The 23,862-nt window shown below is 44.5% G+C and overlaps 1 protein-coding gene across 3 annotated transcripts in view; it reads right to left on the bottom strand.

Annotated features, from left to right (window-relative positions):
• grina (glutamate ionotropic receptor NMDA type subunit associated protein 1) overlaps nucleotides 1–23,862 on the bottom strand; it is a 79,422-nt gene that overhangs the window by 13,038 nt on the left and 42,522 nt on the right. For all 3 annotated transcript variants that reach the window (XM_033041131.1, XM_033041123.1, XM_033041141.1), the window contains exons 2-4: nucleotides 15,441–15,812; nucleotides 11,393–11,508; nucleotides 6,386–6,586 (exon numbers count right to left, since the gene is read on the bottom strand). In XM_033041131.1, coding sequence (XP_032897022.1) covers nucleotides 6,386–6,586; nucleotides 11,393–11,508; nucleotides 15,441–15,786 — 663 coding nt within the window. In that variant the 5' untranslated portion in view covers nucleotides 15,787–15,812. The remainder of the gene's footprint in view (nucleotides 1–6,385; nucleotides 6,587–11,392; nucleotides 11,509–15,440; nucleotides 15,813–23,862) is intronic.

The following is a 23,862-nucleotide window of genomic DNA, read 5'->3' as shown; positions in this document are numbered from 1 at the left end:
GCAGATGAAGCAACATTGACTGAAAAATAAAGTGCTGGAGAAACTCAGTGGGTCAGGCAGCATCTATGGAAAGAAATGAACAGTCGACATTTTGGGTCAAGACCATTCATCTGGACTCATTTCCAGCATCTGCGATCTCTTGTGATTCTGATCATTTATTGTACCCCCTCAAGCAAGATGACAGCCTGCAAGAAAAGCCTGAATTTTCTCAAAATACAAGGTGTTTAGTGATCAAAGGGAAAATATACATACTGCAATGTATTCATACATATTCGTATATATGTTAATGAGTTGGCGTCCAATATAAGCAGGGAATGTTGGGTAATAAATCTCTCTCTCGTGATCCAGGCAACCTGCGTTTAAGTTGTTATTCATTCTGCCGTCCGGAATATAACAAAATTGGCAACGAGGATGGGAAGTGGCGGCGCTGAGGCCTAATGGCTCGCCTGCAGTCCGTTTGCTTTTACTTTTTTGTGTTGTTTTTTTCGTTTGTCTAGCTACGTTTTTGTTTTTTTAGGTTGTGTTTATGTGGGGGGGGGGGGGGGGTGGAGGGTTGAAACAGGTCTTGCTGTCTCTCCCTTCGGGGGAATGCAACTTTTTTGTCGTATCCCCCTTCTCTGCCTCCGTCTGCCCTGAGGCCTAATGGCGGAGCTGGCGACCTCGAGGCTCCGGAGGCAGCCTGTCAGGACTCGCCCTGGGCTCGCTCCCGTGAGGGCGGCCCAGCTCGGGGCTGGAACGGCGCTCCCGTGAGGGGCTGTGACGCTCACGTGAGGGCGGTCTGGCGAGCGGCTGAGACGCTCCCGTGTGGGCGGCCCAGCCCGAGGGTAACGGCGCTCCCGTCGGGGTGGCCCAGCTCGAGGGTGTAACGGCGCTCCCGTGTGGGCGGCCCAGCCCGAGGGTAACGGCGCTCCCGTGAGGGCGGCCTGGCGCGGGGCTGAGACGCTCCCGTGAGGACGACCCGGCTCGGGGGTATCGGCGCTCCCGTGAGGGCGGCCCAGCCCGAGGGAAACGGCGCTCCCGTCGGGGTGGCCCAGCTCGAGGATAACGGCGCTCCCGTGAGGGCGGCCTGGCGCGGGGCTGAGACGCTCCCGTGAGGACGACCCGGCTCGGGGCTGGAACGGTGCTCCGGTGGCTGAGACGGCGTTCTGGCGGCGGCGGCCTGAGTCCGGGGTTCGGCCGCGGGCCAGTGGACGACGTCGTCAACAGCTGCGTCCGCTGGACTGGAGGGCGGCAGCTTCGACCACCCCGGGCTTGAACCGGCCTGTTCGCGGAGCTCGGTGAGCCGCGGGACTGATTTACCATCGCCCGGTGGGGTATCGCCTCAGCGCAGAGGGAGAAGAGGAGGGAAGAGACTGCAGCCCTAAGATTTTTGCCTCCATCACAGTGAGGAGGTGCTTGGTGGACTCACTGTGGTGGATGTTAATTTGTGTTTACTGTCTGTTCTGTTGTCTATTATTGTATTATTGTATGTATGACTGCAGGCACGAAATTTCGTTCAGACTGAAAGGTCTGAATGACAATAAAGGAAATTCAATTCAATTCAATTCAATTCAATAGAGTTTGTGAACTCATCCTTTAAATACAGTGCAGGACTGTTTTACAACATGCAGTATTGTTTATCATGTTAAACAGTAAATACGGAGTTGCGTCGCAGTTGTTTGTAGGCCGCAGATCCTTCTATGAAGGGGACCGTAGTTTAAAACAGCAGCTGGACAAACCGTCGAGAGTTTGTCAGGCTATCTCTATGTTGTGTCTACGCGGCAAGATGCTGTCCTTGGGATTGCATATGGGTTTTTTTTTGTCGAGTTCCTCAAGCTGAATAGCCTTTGTACAGCTAAGTTTTAGGTGAATTGTTACACCAGAACAGACAGGAAATCGCGGTTTTTGAACGGACTTTAAAAAAGAAAGAGAACGACACGATGGCAGCGTCCATGGGCTGCATTAGAAACCTTGGCACTTTCGACAAGAGTAGAGAGCCGTTCAGCACCTATATGGAGAGAGCAAACATGTTTTTCACTGCAAACAACATAATGGAGATAAGTGGTGAAGGAGAGATAGTGACTGAAACAAATAAGGCCGTTTGCGAACGCATGAAAGCGATTCTGCTCACGGAGATCGGTCCTGAAGTAGGCAGCACACTCGTGAATCTGCTTGCACCCATAAAGGCAAAAGACATGCCATTCAATTACATTATGAAGAAGTTGGAGGAGCACCAACCCAAACCCTCTGGAAATAGCAGAAAACTATAAAATCGGCACTAGAATCCAGAAGCAGAATGAGACAATCAATGAGTACATTGTTGCCTTGAAAAACTTAACTTTGCAATGTAACTTTGGAACCTTTCTCGGAAGAGCACTACGCAACAGATTTGTTTGTGGTCTAGTGGATGAACAAATTCAGTCCAAACTCATGAACACTCCAGATCTTAAATTTGAGAAAGCATGCAAGATTGCTACCACAATGGAGGTGGCATCAAAGAATGCTCGCGAGTTTCGTCCACCAGACTGCAGTGGGCATTTACAGTCACAAGGTCAAACCAAGAGGCGTTAAACCAAAACCAAAGTATGGCGGGGAGCCGAGTTCAGCCAGTTATTATCGTTGCAACGGTAATAACTCATCCCAATTTTGTCAGTTCAAAGTGGCCAAGTGCTATAACTGCCAGAAGAAAGGCCATATCGCCTCAGCATATCGGGCCAAGCTTAAAACAGGAAACCAACAATTTGCGGGAATCAAGCGGCAACACCAGAGAGGAGTTCACAACTTGGAGGTGAACCTAGATGGAAATGAATTTGGGTTGTACACCATTTATGCAACCAACATCGATAAGCCTACAACCAGCCAAAGCAAGGATTTTCGAACTAAACTATTGATTAATGAACAGTTAATCGATATGTGTATTGACACGGCAGCAGATTGTTCGGTCATGAACAAAGTTCCCACAGATACCATTGCTTGAGAGTAAGGTCAAGCTGAGAACCTACTCGGACGAAGTTTTGGTAGACATGTGGCCAAATAAACTGTAAAGATCAGCATAATGGTCAGTCAGTAACACTGCCCATCATAGTGACCAGCTACAGAAATAAACCAACCCTCCTTGGAAAGGATTGTCTGAGTAGAAGAGAATTAGACTGGATAAATATTTTCAGCGTCGATTTGTCCAAATCACGTCTTGAAAACGTCATAAGCAAACATGCAGACATTTTTGCTGACAGTTACAAGGGAATAACAGGGTACTCTACACACATTCGACTTAAGCAAGATGTGAAACCTGTGTATTGTCGACCAAGGCCTGAACCATATGCACTAAAGCAACAAGTGGAGGAAGAACTCGACAGATTAGAGCGGAATGGAGTACTCGTGAAGACAGACCAGAGTAATTGGGCAACGCCAATTGTGGCCGTACCCCAGGCTAACAAAACTGTTCGGCTATGTGGTGACTGCAAAGTCACACTCAACCGAGCCGTTGATGATGAACAATATCCGTTACCAACCTCGCAAGATCTGTACGCAGAACAGAACGAAGACAAGAGTCTTCACTAAACTGGATCTGTCTCACGCTTATGCCCAACTCAATGTCGACAAGGAAAGTCAGCAGTACTTGACTATCAACACACATAAGGGCTTGTAGTCATATACAAAGCTGCCCTATGGTGTGAAATCATCCCCAAAAAATTTTCAGTCTGTCATGGACAAAATGTTGCAAGGCATTCCGCACTGTGTGTACAACCAGGATGATCTACTGATATTCACAGAGGGCATGGTAGAACATCTGGAAATCCTCGAGCAAGTTCTCACACGACTGAACTGCCACAATGTCAAACTGAGACAACGTAAATGTGCATTTGCGCAGTCAGAGGTGGTCTACCTTGGACTCAAAGTAGATGCCAACGGACTTTGCCCTGTGAAGGCAAAAGTTGAAGCAATAGTGAATGCTCCAAAACCTAACAATGTGTCAGAGCTACGATCATTCCTTGGGATGGTGCAGTTCTATGCACGATTCCTTCCAGATTTAGCAACTGTGCTAAAGCCACTACATCATCTGCTACAAAAAGATGTGAAAGAGACGTGGGGAAAGGAACAGCAGCATGCATATGACATCTGCAAGGAAAACTTGACAAGTGACAAACTCCTTGTTCACTACGATATGACACGCGAGATGAAACTTGCTTGTGATGCTTCAAGTTATGGTGTAGGTGCAGTGATCTCCCACGTAATGAATGACGGACAGGAAAAGCCTATTACTTTTGCATCCCGCACCTTATCACCGAGTGAACGCAATTAGGCACAGATAGAAAAAGAAGCACTCAGCATCGTGTTTGGAATCAAGAAATTCCATCAGTTTCTTCTCGGCAGACCATTCACCCTAGTGACTGATCACAAGCCACTACTGGTGATACTTGGTCCCAAGTCAGCTATACCTTCCACGGTGGCATCAAGGATGCAGTGGTGGGCAATTTTGCTGTCCCAGTATGACTACAAGGTTGAGTACAGAAGCTCCAAGTGCAACGCAGTTGCAGATGCATTGTCCCGGTTGCCGCATGAGAACTCTGACGTGGGAAGTGAGAACTCAATCTACACACTGCAAGTTGTAGATGAAGACTTTCCAGTGACTGCAACAGAAATTGCAGCAGAAACAAAGAAAGACAATGTGCTGAAGTGCTGAACAGACATTGAACTGTCGGACTGAAATCGATAGTGGTTTGAACTCAGTTCTGAACTCAGAGCTGAAGCCTTTCCATAAGCGATGTCATGAATTATCATGTGAGCAGGGATGCATTAAGTGTGGTTACAGAGTGGTTGTACCAGAGTCTTTGAGAAACAAAATTATGAATGAACTTCATGCAGAATATCCTGGCATAGTAAGCATGAAATCAATTGCAAGAAGTTTTGTGTATTGGTCAGGTATTGACAGTGACATCGAGTCACAGGTGAGCAAATGTAGCGTCTGCCAAAATTGCCGGAATCAACCATCAAAAACACCACAGCAACCCTGGTCATGGCCAAGTAGACCTTTTCAGAGAGTTCATGTAGATTTTTGTGAAAAGGGTAATGATTACTTTTTGGTACTAGTAGATAGTCATTCCAAATGGATTGAGGTTAAGCATATGGGGTCAAGCACTACTACTGAGTGTACCATAGATGAGATGAGATCAATCTTTGCAAGTCATGGTTTACTGGAAGAACGTGTTTCTGATAACGGGCCTCAGTTTAGTTCAGAACGGTTCAAAGAGTTCATGCAGCGGAATGGTATAAAATACACAGTTCCCCCATACCATCCAGCTTCCAACAGGGCGGCGGAAAGGTTTGTTAGAATTGTCAAAGATGCTCTCAAGAAACAGGTTTTGCAGGGTTGTTCAAAACTCAGCATGAAACATCGTTTGGCTAGTTTCTTGCTGAAGTACAGAACCACACAACGGGTTACTCACATGCAGAACTGTTGATGAAGAGAAGGCTAAGAATACGCCTAAGTCTAGTTCAACCCAATTTGGCCTTGAGAGTAGAGAAAAAACAGTTAAGACAAAAACGCCATTTTGACTCCCACAAAAAGGAGAGGTACTTCAAGCCAGATGAGCAGATTCGTGTTCTCAGTCCTCCCAACGTCCAGTCGAGACAAATGGGATGTTGGGAAAATAGTGGAAGTGTGTGGAACAAAAAGATACTTTGTTGAAGTTGGAGATAGGATCAAAAGTATTCATGTTGATCAAATGATTACAGCCAAAGATGAACCAAAAAATGAGCATGAAGTCCTAATCCTTGAGTTTTTATCTGAAAGTGAGTTGGAAGAGTCCACTGTGATTGAAACACAAAGTTCAGTTAGTACAGACAAAGAAACAGATTCCTCTGGTCAAAGTCAGGGTACTAAAACAGAGCCAAACAAGCCAACAGTTGAGTCAACACCTAAACCTGTTACACATGTTACTGTTAGCTGATCTGGCAGGATCCGTAAACCAGTATCAGGTTAGGTTAGTTAAATAACTCACTGTATAAGTAAAATGAAAATGTGTAAATATGTAAAATAAATATATTATGTTTGTCATTTAAGATTTCATAAATTTTTGGTTAAATCAAGTATCACAACACCAACATTGTAACTGAGTACTTAGATTTAATACTTTAAAAATGAAGAGCATTGTAATGTATTCATATATATTCATGTATATGTTAATGAGTTGGTGTTCAATATAAGCAGGGAATGTTGTGCAATAAATCTCTCTCTCGTGATCCAGGCAACCTGCGTGTAAGTTGTTATTCATTCTGCCGTCCGGAATATAACACATACTAATTCAGTTTACAATTGGTCTTCCTCCCTTCTCACCTCCTGCCTTCTTTTCAACTTAAGTAAACAGTGGCAAGGAAAGTAGCCATTGATGATACGGTTACATACCAAAGCGATGAGGTTCCAGGGATGCTTCCTTCTGAATTCTCCACAACAGCTGAGTGCAATAAGTGAGACGAAGAATACCCCGTACGACGCATAGTAAAGCCAGGGAGTGTGCCTGACAAACTTCTTAGCATCAGAAACGAACGTACAGACGCACACAAAGGCAAACGTCACCATCAGTTGTGCAGTCAACACCAAGTAGACCTGCAAAGGAAGACAATAATCATTCCTGTGAAAATCAATGCACAAAACTCAACACTTCCAACAGACATTACGCTTATTCGCCCCTCCTACTCTCTCAAATTCCAGACAAAGTCAATATTAATCAGCGGTCGCAACACTATGTATAAGAGTCAGGAAGTCATGTTGTAGCTTCATAAAACTTTGGTTAGGCTGCACTTGGAGTATTGCACGCAGTTAAATCGCCCCATCACAGAAAGGATGTGGGGCCTTTGGAGAGAATGCAGAAGAGGTTTACCCGAATGCTACCTGGATTAGAGGATATTGGCTATAAAGAAAGGTTGGACATCTGGGATTGTTTTCTCTGCAGCATCAGTGGTTGAGGGGAGACCAGAGAGGTTTATAATATTATTAAGAGAGGTCCAGTATATTGAAGGTTTAATCTGGCAAATTAAGTAGCATATGTAATGACACAACAAGGAAGCCAAAATTTCTATGAATTGACCTTGGCAAGTAGAATAAAGGGGAATCCCAAAATCTTTCTGTCAATACATTGGAAGCAAGAGGGAAGCTAAGGAAGGAAAGGTCCCGCCATGGATCAGAGGCTAATCTGTGTGTAAAGCCAGGGGATACGAGCATTGTCTTAAATGAATATTTCTCATCGGTACTCACCAAGGAGAAGGACATGGAAGCTGCAGAGTTAAGGGAGGGGTACACCAATATTCTACAGCACATCTATACCAGGAAGGAGGAAATGCAAGAAATACTTCAGCCCATTAGGATGGACAAGTAGCCAGAGCCAGATGGGATCCATCCCAGGATGCCAAGGGAAGCAAGGGAGGAGATTGCTGGGATTCTGATGAACATTTGTGTATCTTTGTCTGCCACAGGTGAGGTAACAAAAGACTGAAGAAAAGCTAATGCTGTCCCATTGATCAAAAAAGGCAGTGGGAATAATCCTGAAAACCACGGCATGGAAATTGTTAGAAATTTCCATCCTGGCATGGAAATTGTTAGAAAAGATTCTGAGGGACAAGATTTATTTTCACTTGGAAAGGCAGGGATAGGTTATATGGTTTTGTCCAGGGGAGATGTCTGAGGTTTTTTTTTGAGGTAGTAACAATGAGATTGCTGAAGGCAGGACAGTAAAATGTTGACTATATGGACTTTAATAAGGTTTTTGATAATGTTCGCATGGTAGATTGGTCCAATGCCATCACTGCATGGTTTGGGAACAGCTCCACCCAAGGCAGTGAAAAATTACAGACTTGGACGCAGCCCAGATCATCATGCAAACCAACCTGCCTTCCACTGACTCCATCTACACTTCACACTGCCAAGGCAAGGCCACCAGCATAATCAAAGACACGTCTCACAACGGACAGTCGCCCTTCTCCCATCAGGCAAGAGGTACAGAAGTTTTAAGACACACACCTCCACCTTCAGGCACAGTTTCTTCACAACTGGTATCAGGCAACTTAACCATCCTATCAATAACTAGAGAGTGTTCCTTTTGGAAACCCTCGGACTATCTTTAGTCAGACTTTATTGGACTGTATCTTGCACTAAATGTTATTCCCTTTATCCTGTATCTGTACACTGTGGATGACTTGATTTAATCATGTAGTTATAGCATGCCACAAAAAAGCTTTTCACTGCACCTCGGTACACATGGCAATAAACTAACTATATGGAATTTAATAAGGTTTTTGACAAGGTTGCCCCTCACATTCACTGTGAAGGTCCAGCCTGGTATGACTTCCCAATACGCAGCACCCCACATTTTTCTGAACTGAAAGGTATTTGCCACTACTCGACCGACTTACCGAGCTGAAACATGGATCTGCAAATCTGCACCATTGGCTCAACATGCAGCAGGATCTTGATCAATTGGCCAGGTGGGCTGAGGAATGGTTGATGGAATTTAATACAGAGAAAATGTGAGGTGTTGCATTTTGGGACGTCTAACAAGGGCAGGACCTACACAGTGAATGGTAGACATCTGGGGAGTGTTGTAGAGCAGAGGGATCTAGGAGTACAGGTGCATGTTTCTTTGAAGGTCGAGTCGCAGGTAGATAGGGTGGTCAAAAAGACTTTTGGCACATTGGACTTCATCAGTCAGAGTATTGAGTATAGATGTTGTGAGGTCATGTTGCAGTTGTATAAGACTTTGGTGAGGCTACATTTAGAGTATTGTGTTCAGTTCTGGGCACCATGTTATAGGAAAGATGTTGTCAAGCTGGAAATGATACAGAGAAGATTTACAAGGATGTTGCCAAGGCTAGAGGGTCTATAGGGAGAGGTTGAGTAGGCTGGGACTCTATTCTTTCGAGTACAGTAGGATGAGGGGTGATCTTATTAAGGTGTATAAAATCATGAGAGGAATAGTTCGGGTAGATGCACAGAGTCTCTTGCTCAAAGTAGGAGAATCGAGGACCAGAGGACATAGGTTTAAGGTGAAGGGGGAAAGATTTAATAGGAATCTGAAGAGGAACTTTTTCATACAAATGGTGTTGGATGTATGGAACAAGCTGTCAGAGGAGGTAGTTGAGGCAGGGGCTATCCCAACATTTAAGAAACAGTTGGATGCATGGATAGGACAGGTTTGGAGGGATATGGACCAAACGCGGGGAGGTGGGCCTATTGTAGCTGGGACATGTTGGCCGGTTTGGGTAAGTTGGGCCGAAGGGCCTGTTTCCACACTGTATGACTCATCTATTGTATCCGCTGTGCCAGGAGCGGTGCTGGCTCAAAGGGCCGAATGGCCTCTTCCTGCACCTATTTTCTATATTTTTCTATATATCGGTGAGACCAAGCGCAGGCTCGCCGATCGTTTTGCGCACGGTTGCGCGGCGGTAGAGTTGTTGCCTTACAGCACTTGCAGCGTCGGAGACCCGGGTTCGATCCCGACTACAGTTGCTGTCTGTACGGAGTTTGTACGTTCTCCCCATGCTCTGCGTGGGTTTTCTCTGAGATCTTCAGTTTCCTCCCACATTCCAAAGGCGTGCAGGTTTGTAGGTTAATTGGCTTGGTAAATGTAAAAATTGGCACAGTGAAATTCTTTGCTTACATACCCAATGCATTTGTATACATTGCGTGTGCAAGCAAAGAATTTCACTGTGCCTAGTCACATGTGACAATAAATGATTCCATTCCATTCCAAATTGGCTTGGTAAATGTAAAAATTGTCCCTACTGTATGTAGGATATGTGGGGATCGATGTTAATATGTGGGGATCGCTGGTCAGCGTGGACCTGGTGGACCGAAGGGCCCGTTACTGTGCTGTATCTCTAAACTAAACTAAACCTCCGCTGAGTCCGCCTAAACCTACCTGATCTCCCGGTTGCTAAACACTTTATCTCCCCCTCCCATTCCCACTGACCCTTCTGACCTCCATTGTCCTCCATTGTCAGAGTGAGCCCAGCGCAAATTGGAAGAACAGCTGGGCAGCTTACACCCCAGCGGTATGAACATTGACTTCTCTAACTTCAAGTAACCCTTGCTTTCCCTCCCACTTCATCCCTCCCCCTTCCCAGTTCTCCGACCAGTCGGACTGTCTCCGATTACATTTTATCTGTTTGCTTTGTTGTTACCTTCTCCCAGCTGACAATGATCTATTCTACATTTTCCTTGATCTCCACCCCCTTTGATGTCTAGTTCTCATACCTTACACTTCCTTATCTCTGTATCTCCCCCTTCCCTCCCCTGAGTCTGAAGAAGGGTCTTGACCTGAAATGTCACCCATTCCTTCTCTCCAGAGATGCTGCCTGTCCTGCTGAGTTACTCCAGCATTTTGAGTCTGTCTTCACTCTATGACTCTAAGTCTGCAAATGATTCAGCCTTGCTTTTAGTGCTCACATGCTGGGCCGATAAATTATGAAGGATGGGGACATCTTCTGTTAGCTGTTGTTTATTGACATTGTCAGCCAGATGTGATAGGGCTACACAGCTTTAATCTGATCCACAAGCTGCAAGAATATTTAGTTTTGTCTAGTGCGTGTTGTTTAGCGTGCCACGAGTGCTGCATTGTAATTTCATTGGGTCAACTTCTCACTTTTAGTTACAGAGGAAAGACACAAAATGCTGGAATAACTCAGTGGGTCGGGCAGAGAAGGGTCCCGACCTGAAACGTCACCTATCCACATTCTCCAGGGATGCAGTCTGACTGGCTGAGTTACTCCAGCATTTTCTGCCTATCCTTGGTAAACCAGTATCTGCAGTTCTTTGTTTCTTCACTTTTAGTTATGTCTAGTGGTGTTCTGGCATCCCCTTCTACACTCCTTATTGAACCAGGATTGATTCCCTGGTTCAATAATGTGAGGATCATTCATTCAATGAGATTACAGGTTGTGGAAGTGACTGTTTTGGCTGCTGCCGCACTGTTGCCTGTGGAAACTCACTTCAGCAAAAGTAATATGCATTTAGGAAAATGCACAGAGTAATGGCTTTGTTGCTGTTTGGATTGCCTTGGTGTTATGAACAGTACTAAACAGATGCACATTTACAAGAACAGAACAGATGAGAAATGAGCAAACTAATGCATCAGCAGGATGCACAAAATAAATATTTTCAGAAACGGAGGTTTGTCACTGTGCCTGGAAGAGAGCAGAGTTGGTGATGAATGGATAGGGACAGCTGGGCAGTAAAAAGCTTTTTTTTGGTGAATATTCCCCCTGGCAGAAAATCCTTCTGGCCCCACAGGAGCCGGCAAATCCATCCCACCAGTCTTCCAAACATATGGGGCGTCCATATGCTGATGGCTCGTTGCCTGCAGAGGCCCTGTATTGGTTTGTTGTTACATTTTCAAGGTTCCAAGCAAGAGATCATCACCTTTCTAATAAATGCTCGGCGGATGTTCTTATCTTCAAAGTTTGCTGCACTGAATTCTTCGTTGTCGTAATAAGATGGAGGGACATCATCGTGATAGCCAGGGCTTCCCGAGCCAACTGTAAGGAAGGAAATAAAACTCCTTACCACTAGATGGCAGAACAACGTGAACATATACTACTGAGAATGACACTAGCAATATCGAATGTATGGACACTAATAATGTATTAAGAGTTTTTTGTATGGCTTCTATTTTGTATATATTGTTATTACGAATAAGGTTTAATTTGTAAATAAAAACATTTCACTGCACCACACCACACCACAACTGCAAAGAGAACCATGAAATGTGCTTTTTGTACTTTTGTATATTTTTTAAAGGAATAAGGTTTATTTTTGAAAAAAAGATTTAAATTAATTATTTCCTAATTCACTGTATCTATTCTGCACATTCATAGTCGTCACAGCTAGAGCACAGCTAGAATAAATGATTATCGAATAAACTTGCCAGTTCTTAATTGGTGTAAGCTCTAGTTTCACCCCTTTTTTATTTTCTCTCTTCAGACAGCTACTGCTTCTTTCAAATCTAAATAGCTCAAATAATATTGCTTGGCCCGCATAGCAAACAGTTTTATACAACATCCCATGTAGGGTACAAGGCAGCATTTAGTTAAACGTTGTACGCGGTTATTGTGTGGCCGAAGAAACAGGAAGTGGCTATTGAGCTCATCATGTCTAGGGGGTTCTTTAATGTTTCCCTATTTATAAGTTCTCACAGTTTTGAAAGGATATTGTACAAGTTGCTCCTGCCACTCTCTCAAACAATGTGTCATAATGCCAACTTTATGCAAATAAATTCCCACCATCCCTGGTTCTATAACCGCTTCCCCTCCAGCCTATGAACTTTAGTGGCTTCATTAGTTCATGTCGCAGGATCAGAATTAGGCCATTCGGCCCATCGAGTTTCTTGTCTGCCATTCAATCATGACTGATCTATCTTTCCTTCCCAACCCCATTCTACTGCCTCCTCCCCATAACCTTTGACACCCGCACTAATCAAGACTCTATCAATATCTGCTTTAAAAATACCCATTGAGTTAGCCTCCAGGGCCATCTCTGTGGCCATGAATTCCACAGATTCATCACCCTCTGACTAGAGAAATTCCTCATCTGACTAAATAAATTCCTTATCTGAGTAAAGGAATGTCCTTTTATTCTAATGCTGTGCCCTCTGATCCAAGACTCTCCCCCGAGTGGAAACTTACTGTTCGGTAAGTTTCATTATTCCCCCCCCTCCCTCCCTCATCCTTCAGTGAGTATAGGCCCGGAGCCTTCTAACACTCATCATACGTTAACACAATCACCCCCAGGATCATTCTTCTTCTAAAGCTTTGTACAATACGAAACCACAGAGATTCCACACATTTCTTGCACATTTCCTTTTAACTTCCTGGTGGCGCAGAACATTCCACCAGGTGGCGCCCGCAATGGCTGCCTCGCCAACAGTCTGTCTCGTCCCTTCCTTCGTTGTTGTTTTATTGTAAATGTTAAATGTATGTTTTAGTGTTCTTTAGCTTGTTTTATGTGGGGGGGGGGGGGGGGGGGGGGGGGGGTGTTGGGTGAAACTGGTTTTAATCTCTTACCTCAACGGAGATGCGATTTATTTCCGTATCGTATCTCCGTCCTAACTCCGTCCTAACTCACCAACTTTTATGTATCATATCTCACTGTGGCCTAACATCGTGGAGTTGGCAGCCTCTTGCTGGAGATTGACTTTGGGAGCTGCAACCGCGGGAGCCTGCGGACTTTAACATTGTGGAGCTCGCGGTCCCTGGTTAGAGACCCTTAGGGAGCTCCAAGCCGCAGGAGCTTCGACCGCCCCGACGCGGGTGCTTCGACCGCCCCGACGCGGGTGCTTCGACCGCCCCGACGCGGGTGCTTCGACCGCCCCGACGCGGGTGCTTCGATGGCCCTGACGCGGGGGCTTCGATCGCCGACTGCAGGAGCTTCGATCGCTCCGACTGCGGATGGTCCGACTGCCCCGACCGCGAGAGAATAAAGAGGAAGAAGATTATACTTCATTGCCTTCCATCAGTGAGGAATGTGGGGAATCCGCTGTGGTGGATGTTTATGTTAACTTGTGTAGTTGTGTGTCTTGTTGCTTTTTTTTAGTATGGCTGTATGGTAATTTGAGTTTCACTGTACCTTAATTAGTACGCATGACAATAAACAGACCTTTGAACCTTTGAACTTCCCTAATACCTGGAGCACAAAATCAGCTTTCCCAATTGTTCTACACCAAGAAAGCCAAGTATTATTTGGGAAATCTCTGCTCCACTCCAATGCTTCGATGTCCTTCCGAAAGCAAACAGACCCAAATTGAAATACAAAGCCCTATCCTATGACCTTTAAAGGTTTATTACAGCTAACTTACTTGTGGATTTATGCCTCTGTTCACAAGCTAAGAGCTCCGTATCTACCAACAGCTTTGTCAAACCTTTATACCAACTTCCACCCTTTACATTTGGGACATCATTTGTTAATTTGTCTTTACGAAATCTCCACAACATACCATTTACACCTGCAGATTCAGGGATAGTTTCATCCTAGCTGTTATCAGGCAACTGAATCATCCTACCACAGCCAGAGAGCAGTCCTGAACTACTATCTTCCTCATTGGTGCCACTCGGATTCTCCTTGATTGGACTTTGCTGGCTTTACCTTGCACTAAACGTTATTCCCTTATAACTAGCTATATACTGCAAATGACTAAATTGTAATCATGTATTGTCTTTCCGCTGACTGGAAAACACACAACAAAAATCTTTTCACTGTACACGTCACAATAAACTAAATTTATTAATGTCTTTCAAAAGTAAAACTTCATTATATTCTCGAGATTACTGCCTCAAATCTTCTCTACCGTAGGCTAACTGTCGGTCGCCAGATTTACCGCTTCACTCAAATATAAAAAAGAGCACAATTCTTCAGGCTTCCAATGGTATTTCCATTTCTTAAAAATTAAGAGACGGAATCCACAATTTACACAGGTGTATTTTGCAGCAATCTAGAATCCCATACAAATTAAGCGATTTTTGCATTGTTAGTTTTTTTTAAACACCACCTTTTAATATTTTATCCAGTTTTTCCATCCACCTCCACTTAAAACTAATAGCTTTCTCTCATGAAGATCCATTACCCACTTTGTGCCAAGCCATACTCTATATCCCAAAAAGAATCCTCCCTTCTCCTGCAATTTTCCACATGAGTATAGAAGTTGGGATGTAATGTTAAAATTGTACAAGGCATTGGTGAGACCAATTCTGGAGTATGGTGTACAATTTTGGTCGCCCAATTATAGGAAGGATGTCAACAAAATAGAGTACAGAGGAGATTTACTAGAATGTTGCCTGGGTTTCAGCAACTAAGTTACAGAGAAAGGTTGAATAAGTTAGGTCTATTCTCTGGAGCGCAGAAGGTTAAGGGGGGACTTGATAGAGGTCTTTAAAATGATGAGAGGGATAGACAGAGTTGACGTGGACAAGCTTTTCCCATCTTTCCTAGGGAAGATTCAAACAAGAGGACATGACTTCAGAATTAAGGGACAGAAGTTTAGGGGTAACATGAGGGGGAACTTCGTTACTCAGAGAGTGGTAGCTGTGTGAAATGAGCTTCCAGTGGAAGTGGTGGAGGCAGGATTGATTTTATCATTTAAAAATAAATTGGATAGTTATATGGATGGGAAAGGAATGGAGGGTTATGGTCTGAGTGCAGGTAGATGGGACTAGGGGAAAATAATTGTTCGGCAAGGACTTGTAGGGCTGAGATGGCCTGTTTCCGTGCTGTAATTGTTATATGGTTATGTATATACATTTATATTTCTTCTAACAAAGATAAAGCGATCCATCAAAATGAGCCAACATTTGTTTGCAGCAAACTACAGGCTGCAGACTGCACGCCACAAGAATGCAGATCGCAGTTAAAATCCCAAGTAAAAAGGAAAGTGAAAGAAGTAAAATGACTGAAACATTTGAAAGATGGAAACTCTTACCATTTGCGTGCATCATGGGAGGTGGTGGCATGGGTGGCTGGTGGAATGGTGCCTGTGGATACACCGGTTGTGGCGGCTCTCCAAATGATCCTTGCGGCATGTCAGGCTGCCCATAGGCCATCGGTGGAAAGGGAGGCTGCCCATAGCCTGCGACTGGGTACGGAGGCTGTCCATAATTAGCCGGTGGAAATCCAGGCTGCCCGTAGTTAGCGGGAGGAAAAGCCGGCTGCCCGTACGGTGGAGGCTGTTGTGGAAAGTGTTCGTTTCCAAAAGACATCTCGTTCTGTGGATATGGAGGCTGCTGTGGATCTCCTGAGACCAGGTATGCCTTCTCCTGGGACATCATCAACAACACCGATCTTTATCCTTCACCTACAAAGCAAGAAGAAGTCTAATTAATTCATAAGTGAAGACAACAATCAATAAAACAAACACAAAGTGCTGGAGGAACTCATCAGGTTAGGTGACATCTGTGGAGGGAATGGATAGGCGACATTCTGGGTCGTGTCCCTTCTTCTCACCGAACCCAAAATGTCATTTGTTCATTCCCTCCACAGATGCTGCCTGACCCACTGAATTCCTCCAACACCTTGTATTTTGCTCAAAATTCCAGCATCTGCAATTCCTTGTGTCCATGATGTCATACTTAGCTTGGACCTGTCATTGGAAAACCGACAGAAAGTATTGCTAAGTCAACAATCTGTATCAAAATGATTATAGGATTGTGAATAAAATGCAAACATTCAAATACTGACTTTCATTACAAATATTGTCACTATTACATGTAATTCATGATGGCAAAACAGAAGTTGAAATTTTTTTCTCCATTAAAATTTAGACACAAGAACTTCAGTTTGATCATAAACCATTGTCTTCTTGCTTCCTGCAAATTTAAAACATTCAAGTTTAAAAACACAGCCTCAGATTCATGGAGTTACACCACACAGAATCAGGCCCTTTGGCCCAATTCATCCATGCCAACCAAAATGCTTATATTAGCTAATTCCATTTGGCCCATATCTATTTAAACCTTTCCTATCCAGGTACATGTTCAAATGTTTTTTTTTAATCCAATTGTTCCTGCCCCTATTGCCTCTTTTGGTGGCTTCATTCATAGATCCACAATTCTTGCTCCTTAGATTCCCTTTAATCCATTCTTCCAAAAGTATGGTGACCAGAACTGCACATAGTACTCTAGGTGCAGTCTCACCAACAATAACATGATGTCCTAACTTTTATACTCAGTGCCTTGGCCGATGAAGCAAGCCTTGCCGTACGCCTTCTTCACGACCCTATGTACCCATGCTCCATTTTCAGAGAACTATGTACTTGTACCCCAAGGTCTCACTCTTCAACAACATGCAGTATCCAGTCACCAACTTTCCAAAATGCATTTCAATCGCGCTGGTCCAAGTTAATTCCACATGTCGATCCTTTGCCCACTTTCCCAGTTAATCAATGTCCTGTTGCAACCCTCTCCGCTGTCCACAATACCGCTAATGTTGGTATTCTCTGCAAACTTGTCCATCATGCCACCTACATTCTCTTCCACATCATTAAAATAGATGACAAACCATAGTGGACCTAGCACAGATCCCTGCGGCACACCACTGGTCACAGTCCTCCAGTCTGAATATCAACCCTCCACTACCACACTGCCTGGAACGACCGAGACAATTTTGGATGCAATTGGCTGGCTCACCCTGGATCCCACGCGACAATCTTCCAAACCAGCCTACTGTGCAGGGCCTTGCCAAAGCCCACGTTGACAATGTCTACAGCTCAGCCCTCATCTATCCCTTTATGATACAATATAACTTTATTTATCTCAGGAGGGAAATTGATCTGCCAGCAGTCATAAAATAAACATGAAACATGCAATTAAAGTGACGAGTGGAAAGGCTTGGGGGATGTGCAAAGATTGAAGAGGGGGGAGGGGAGTCAGTCTCAGTCTAGCCCATGACAGAAGGGGGAGGAGTTTTAAAGTTTGATAGCCACAGGGAAGAAGGATCTCCTGTGGAGTTCTGTCCTGCATCTTCATGGAACCAGTCTGTTGCTGAAGGTGCTCCTCAAGTTGACCCATGTGTTATGGAGGGGGTGAGCTGTATTGTCCAGGATGCTCCGCAGTTTGAGGAGCATCCTTCCCTCCAAGACCACCTCCCATGAATCCAACTCCACCCCCAGGATGGAGCCAGCCTTCCTGATGAGCTTGTTGATCCTGTTGGCGTCTGCAGCCTTCGCCCTGCTGCCACAGCACATGACAGTGAAGAAGATGGCACCGGCTACCACCGATTGGTAGAACATCTGCAGCATCTTACTGCAGACGTTAAAGGAGCGGAGCCTTCTCAATAAGTACAGCCGGCTCCGTCCCTTCTTGTTCAGGGCCTCAGCGTTCCTGGACCAGTCCAGTTTACTGTCCAGGTACACTCCAAGGTATTTGTAGTCCCTGGTAAACTGCACATCCACACCATTGATGTAGACAGGGGACAAGGGGTGTCCCTCTCCTCCTAAAGTCCACCACCAACTCATTAGTCTTGTCGGTGTTGAGCTGAGTGATTTAGCCCACACCACTCAACAAAGTCGTTAACATGTCTATATTAATTCCTTCCCCTCACTGATGCAACCCACAATTGCAGAGTCATCTGAAAACGTCTGCAGTGGGCGGGAGATGGAGTAATATCTGAAGTCCGAGGTGAACAGGAAGGGAGAGAGAACTGTCCCCTGTGGGTCCCCTGTGTTGCTCACACCATGTCCGAGACACAGTTCTGTAGCCTGACATATTGTGGTCGTCCAGTCAGGTGGTTGGTGACCCAGGACACCAATGGAGCATCCACCCGCAACTTTGTCAGTTTGCTCCCTAGCAGTGCAGGCCAGATGGTGTTAAGGGCTTTTACTTAAAAGCACTGGCAAAATAAAAAAAACATGACTCTCACAATGCTTCCCGGCTTATCCATGTGAGCATAGAAACATAGAAAATAGGTGCAGGAGTAGGCCATTCGGCCCTACGAGCCTGCACCACCATTCGATATGATCATGGCTGATCATCCAACTCAGTATCCCATCCCTGCCTTCTCCCCATACCCCCTGATCCCTTTAGCCACAAGGGCCACATCTAACTCCCTCTTAAATATAGCCAATTAACTGGCCTCAACTACCTTCTGTGGCAGAGAATTCCACAGATTCACCACTCTCTGTGTAAAAAATGATTTTCTCATCTCGGTCCTAAAAGACTTCCCTCTTATCCTAAAACTGTGACCGCTAGTTCTGGACTTCCCCAACATCGGGAACAATCTTCCTGCATCTAGCCTGTCCAACCCCTTAAGAATGTTGTAAGTTTCTATAAGATCCCCCCTCAATCTTCTGAATTCTAGCGTGTGCAAGCCGAGCCTATCCAGTCTTTCTTAGGAGCAATGGAGCAGGTGGATGAAGGCATCCTCAACCCCCATCTTTGTTTGGTAAGCGAACTGCTGGGGGTCCAGGTAGGGTTTACCAGGGGTCGCAGATGAGTGAGCACCAGCCTCTCCAGGGACTTCATGATGTGTGAAGTCAGCGCCACAGGTCTGTAGTCATTGGAAGAGCTGGGGCACATCCTCTTTGGTTCAGGACCAGGCAGGATGTCTTCCACATCACAGTAACCCTCTCCAGGCTCAGGCTGAAGATATGCCATCTTCTGTAGTCATCTTCTCAAAAGAAACTCAAATCAAATTTGAGAAAGACGAATTCCCAGACACAACACCACAATGATTCTCTCCAATCAGTCCATACATTTCTGAATGCAAATATGTCGTCTGCCAAGCCAAATGCAAGCCCCTTTTCATTAGGGCAAAACCCCTGCTGCAACTGCAGTGGTTACTCGGCATAAAGCAAAGCCTGTGTTTTGCCGGGTAAATTAATGAAAGAACTGAGCCCAGTGCTTTAGTAAGCATCACGAGACTGTCAAGGCAGATAAACATAGCATCGGTGAAAAAAAGTAACCATGTCATCGATGTTCTCTCTCTCTCTCTCTCTGACTATGTGGAAAATAAATGATGCAGAAATCAATTAAACATTCTAATCTGAGTTTATCAGTTCAAAGAGTCACATGAATGGATTATACTCATGGAACAATGGGTCACGTGTGAACCTCACAGGTCTCTGCTGCCACACAAACATGTCATTTATTTCCCTCCACCCTGCAGCGTTTGAGTAGAGGAGAGAACATGAAGCATAGCGCATGAACAAATCTGCAGCACAAGTCATTCAACAGTTTCAATGAGAGTACACAACAGCCTCAAAATCTTTTGGGGAAATTTGCAAGGCAATTCATGGCAGAAGTAACAAGAATGTATGTACCGGTTATATAACCAAACAATTAAATTCTTACTTGCTGCAGGTTTACAGGCACATTAGATTCCTGGATTAGTTAATAAATATACTGAGTAAACTGGACCATGAAAGTACAAAAACCAAAGTACAAAGAGCACCTCATGTTTGGGTAGCTTACAACCCAACGGTATCAACATTGAATTATCCAATTTCAAATAATATCCCCCCTCCCTTTAGCCTGCCCCCCCCCACCCGCCACACATTTCTCCCACCATCTCCTACTCCTCTAAACCAGACTGCCCCTTTACACTCGGTGTTCAAAAGGGAACTGCAGATGCTGGAATATCGAAGGTACACAAAATTGCTAGAAGGGTTTCGGCCCGAAACGTCGCCTATTTCCTTCGCTCCATAGATGCTGCTGCACCCGCTGAGTTTCCCCAGCAATTTTGTGTACCCCTTTACACTCGCCCCTTTACACTCGTCCATATGCTCATCTCCCTAGTACAAAAACCCAATTTCCCTTTTATCTCCACTCTTCACCCCCTGTCCATCTCCACCCATATCCCTCCCTCTGGCTTTACATTTCACCACTAATCTTTGACATCCTTTTCATCTCTAGCCTATGCCTCTTACTGTAAAGCACCTCCTCCCCCTGCTTCACCTGCATCTACAGAGCCAGGCTTTGTCCCTCCCCCACCTCTTTTTTCCAGCTTTCTCAACCCTCCGGACTCAAAGGTCCCAACCCGAAAAGTTGTTACTCCATTCCTTCCATAGATGCAGCCTGACCCACCATATTCCTCCAGCACTTTGAGTTTTGTTCAGGATACCAACATCTGCAGTCTCGTGTATCTCCATGGTAACACCATGTTGAATACCTTAATGGCATGTCCTCATTTAAGTTAAAAAAAAACATTATGTCACACTCAAGAGCCCACTAAATTGACAGCCTTAAAATGGAAGTACTGGAAAATAGTCCTGGGAGATTTTTCACTGGCTGGCAGACCTGGCTGCTGGCAGGCTTTGCCCGACAATAGAATTGATTCTGCCAACTGTATCTCCCCACACCCTTGCCACTCTGTCTGATGTTGCTAGTTAAAGTGAAAACCAACAGATTGCTGTTAAAATTGCACTATTTAATACAACAACAGCACTTGAGATGTTAACTCTGCAACAAAATGTGGAGAACAGATAAAGCCGCCGCCGGTTGTTGGGGAAGTTATCACTTCATCATCAAACAACTCCTGCAGCCTCAGGAAGTTAAGAACTTGTTGTATTTGATGATAAACTCAGCTTAGTGTAAGTATACAAGAAGGAACTGCAGATGCTGGAAAATCGAAGGGACACAAAAATGCTGGAGAAACTCAGCGGGTGCAGCAGCATCAACGGAGCGAAGGAAATAGGTAACGTTTCGGGCCAAAACCCTTCTTCAGACTGATAGGGGGAGGCGGGGAGAATCCTTCGCTCCATAGATGCTGCTGCACCCGCTGAGTTTCTCCAGCATTTTTGTGTACCTTAGTGCAAGTATAACCTTGTTTTTTTTTTTTAAACACGATTTCACAACCTCTTGTGGAAGAACATTGCTCCCCATAATGTTAATAGTTGAAGATTTACTAAATTTAATATTTCTGCTTGCGTTTCTATTCTCCGATTAATCCAATTTATTTCCATACCTGAAATGTCCAACTCAGTTATTTCCTGAGTCACTCTTTCAATTGAGTTTTGATATACATTGTCCTCCGTAATGTTTGGGACAAAGACCCATCACTTATTTATTTGCTTAAGAAGGAACTGCAGATGCTGGAAAATCGAAGGTAGACAAAAATGCTGGAGAAACTCAGCGGGTGAGGCAGCATCTATGGAATGGAGGAAAAAGGCCACGTTTCGGGTCGAAACTCTTCTTCAGACCCTTATTTATTTGCCTCTGTAGTCCATAACTTGAGATTTGTAATAGTAAAAATCACATGTGGTTTTCAAAATCACAAAATCAAGTGCTCTTTGTCAGATTTTAATAAAAGCCATTTTTATACATTTTGGTTTCACCATGTAGAAATTACAGCTGTGTTTATACATAGTCCCCCCATTTCAGGGCACCATAATGTTTGGGTCACGTGCCTTCACAGGTGTTTGTAATTGCTCAGGTGTGTTTAAATGCCTCCTTAATGCAGGTATAAGAGAGCTCTCAGCACCTAGTCTTTCCTCCAGTCTTTCCATCACCTTTGGAAACTTTTATTGCTGTTTATCAACATGAGGACCAAAGTTGTGCTAATGAACGTCAAAGAAGCCATTATGAGACTGAGAAACAAGAATAAAACTGTTAGAGACATCAGCTAAACCTTAGGCTTACCAAAATCAACTGTTTAGAACATCATTAAGAAGAAAGAGAGCACCGGTGAGCTTGCTAATCGCAAAGGGACTGGCAGGCCAAGGAAGATCCCCACAGCTGATGACAGAAGAATTCTCTTTATAATAAAGAAAAATCCCCAAACACCTGTCTGACAGATCAGAAACGCTCTTCAGGAGTCAGGTGTGGATTTGTCAATGACCGCTGTCTGCAGAAGACTTCATGAACAGAAATACAGAGACTACACTGCGAGATGCAAACCACTGGTTAGCCGCAAAAATAGGATGGTCAGGTTACAGTTTGCCAAGAAGGACTTAAAAGAGCAACCACAGTTCTGGAAAAAGGTCTTGTGGACAGATGAGACAAAGATTAACATATCAGTGATGGCAAGAGCAAAGTATGGAGGAGAGAAGGAACTGCCCAGGATCCAAAGCATACCATCTTATCTGTGAAACACGGTGGTGGGGGTGTTATGGCCTGGGCATGTATGGCTGCTGAAGGTACTGGCTCACTTATCTTCATTGATGATACAACTGCTGATGGTAGTAGCATAATGAATTCTGAAGTGTATAGACACATCCTATCTGCTCAAGTTCAAATAAATGCCCAAAACTCATTGGCCGGCGGTTCATTTAACAGCAAGACAATGATCCCAAACATACTGCTAAAGCAACAAAGGAGTTTTTCAAAGCTAAAAAATGGTAAATTCTTGAGTGGCCAAGTCAATCATTCGATCTGAACCCAATTGAGCATGCCTTTTATATGCTGAAGAGAAAACTGAAGGGGACTAGCCCCCAAAACAAGCATAAGCTAAAGATGGCTGCAATACAGGCCTGGCAGAGCATCACCAGAGAAGACACCCAGCAACTGGTGATGTCCATGAATCGCAGACTTCAAGCAGTCATTGCATGCAAAGGATATGCAACAAAATACTAAACATGACTACTTTCATTTACATGACATTGCTGTGTCCCAAACATTATGGTGCCCTGAAATGGGGGGGACTATGTATAAACTCTGCTGTCATTTCTACATGTTGAAACCAAAGTGTAGAAAAATGGCCTTTATTAAAATCTGACAATGTGCACTTTAACCACATGTGATGTTTTTCTATTACAAATCTCAAATTGTGGAGTACAGAGGCAAATAATTTAATAAATGGTCTTTGTCCCAAACATTATGGAGGCCACTGTGCAGCATGGAAACAGGCTCTTAAGCCCACCAATTCCATGCTGACTATCGATTAACAGCTCACACAAGTTCTATGTCATCCCACTTTTTATTGACCACTTCCTACACACTAGTGGCAATTTACAGAGGCTAGTTAACCAATAAACCTGCACGTCTTTGGGATCTGGGAGGAAACCAGAGCACCTGGAGGGAAACCACACGGTCACAGGGAGAACGTGCAAACTCTACACACAGTACGAGAGGTCAGGATCAAACCCAGGTCTCTGGCGCTGTGAGGCACAGCTCGACCAGCTGCTCAAGGTAAAAAGTTGTTGTTTGCCATGATCACTCACCAAGACATTATTAGTTTGTACGTCTATGAATGTCTACGAACTTTCAATCAAAATCTAAGCTGAAGAGGGAAAACATTTTAGAAAATCTAGCATGCTAAACGTTTCCATCCCTATAAATTCCAAGCAAATCTCTCACACACTCCAGACATATTCTGGCTCCTGGCGGGTTTAGCCATCAGACCCAACCTCCACCTTCCATCGTAACCCTCTCCAACTTTCCCTCCCACCCAAGGCTCCCTTCCCACTGCCAAGT

Source organism: Amblyraja radiata, chromosome 2 (assembly GCF_010909765.2).
Source record: "Amblyraja radiata isolate CabotCenter1 chromosome 2, sAmbRad1.1.pri, whole genome shotgun sequence".
Taxonomy (NCBI): Eukaryota; Metazoa; Chordata; class Chondrichthyes; order Rajiformes; family Rajidae; genus Amblyraja; species Amblyraja radiata.
This window is presented reverse-complemented; position numbering and strand designations above follow the sequence as displayed.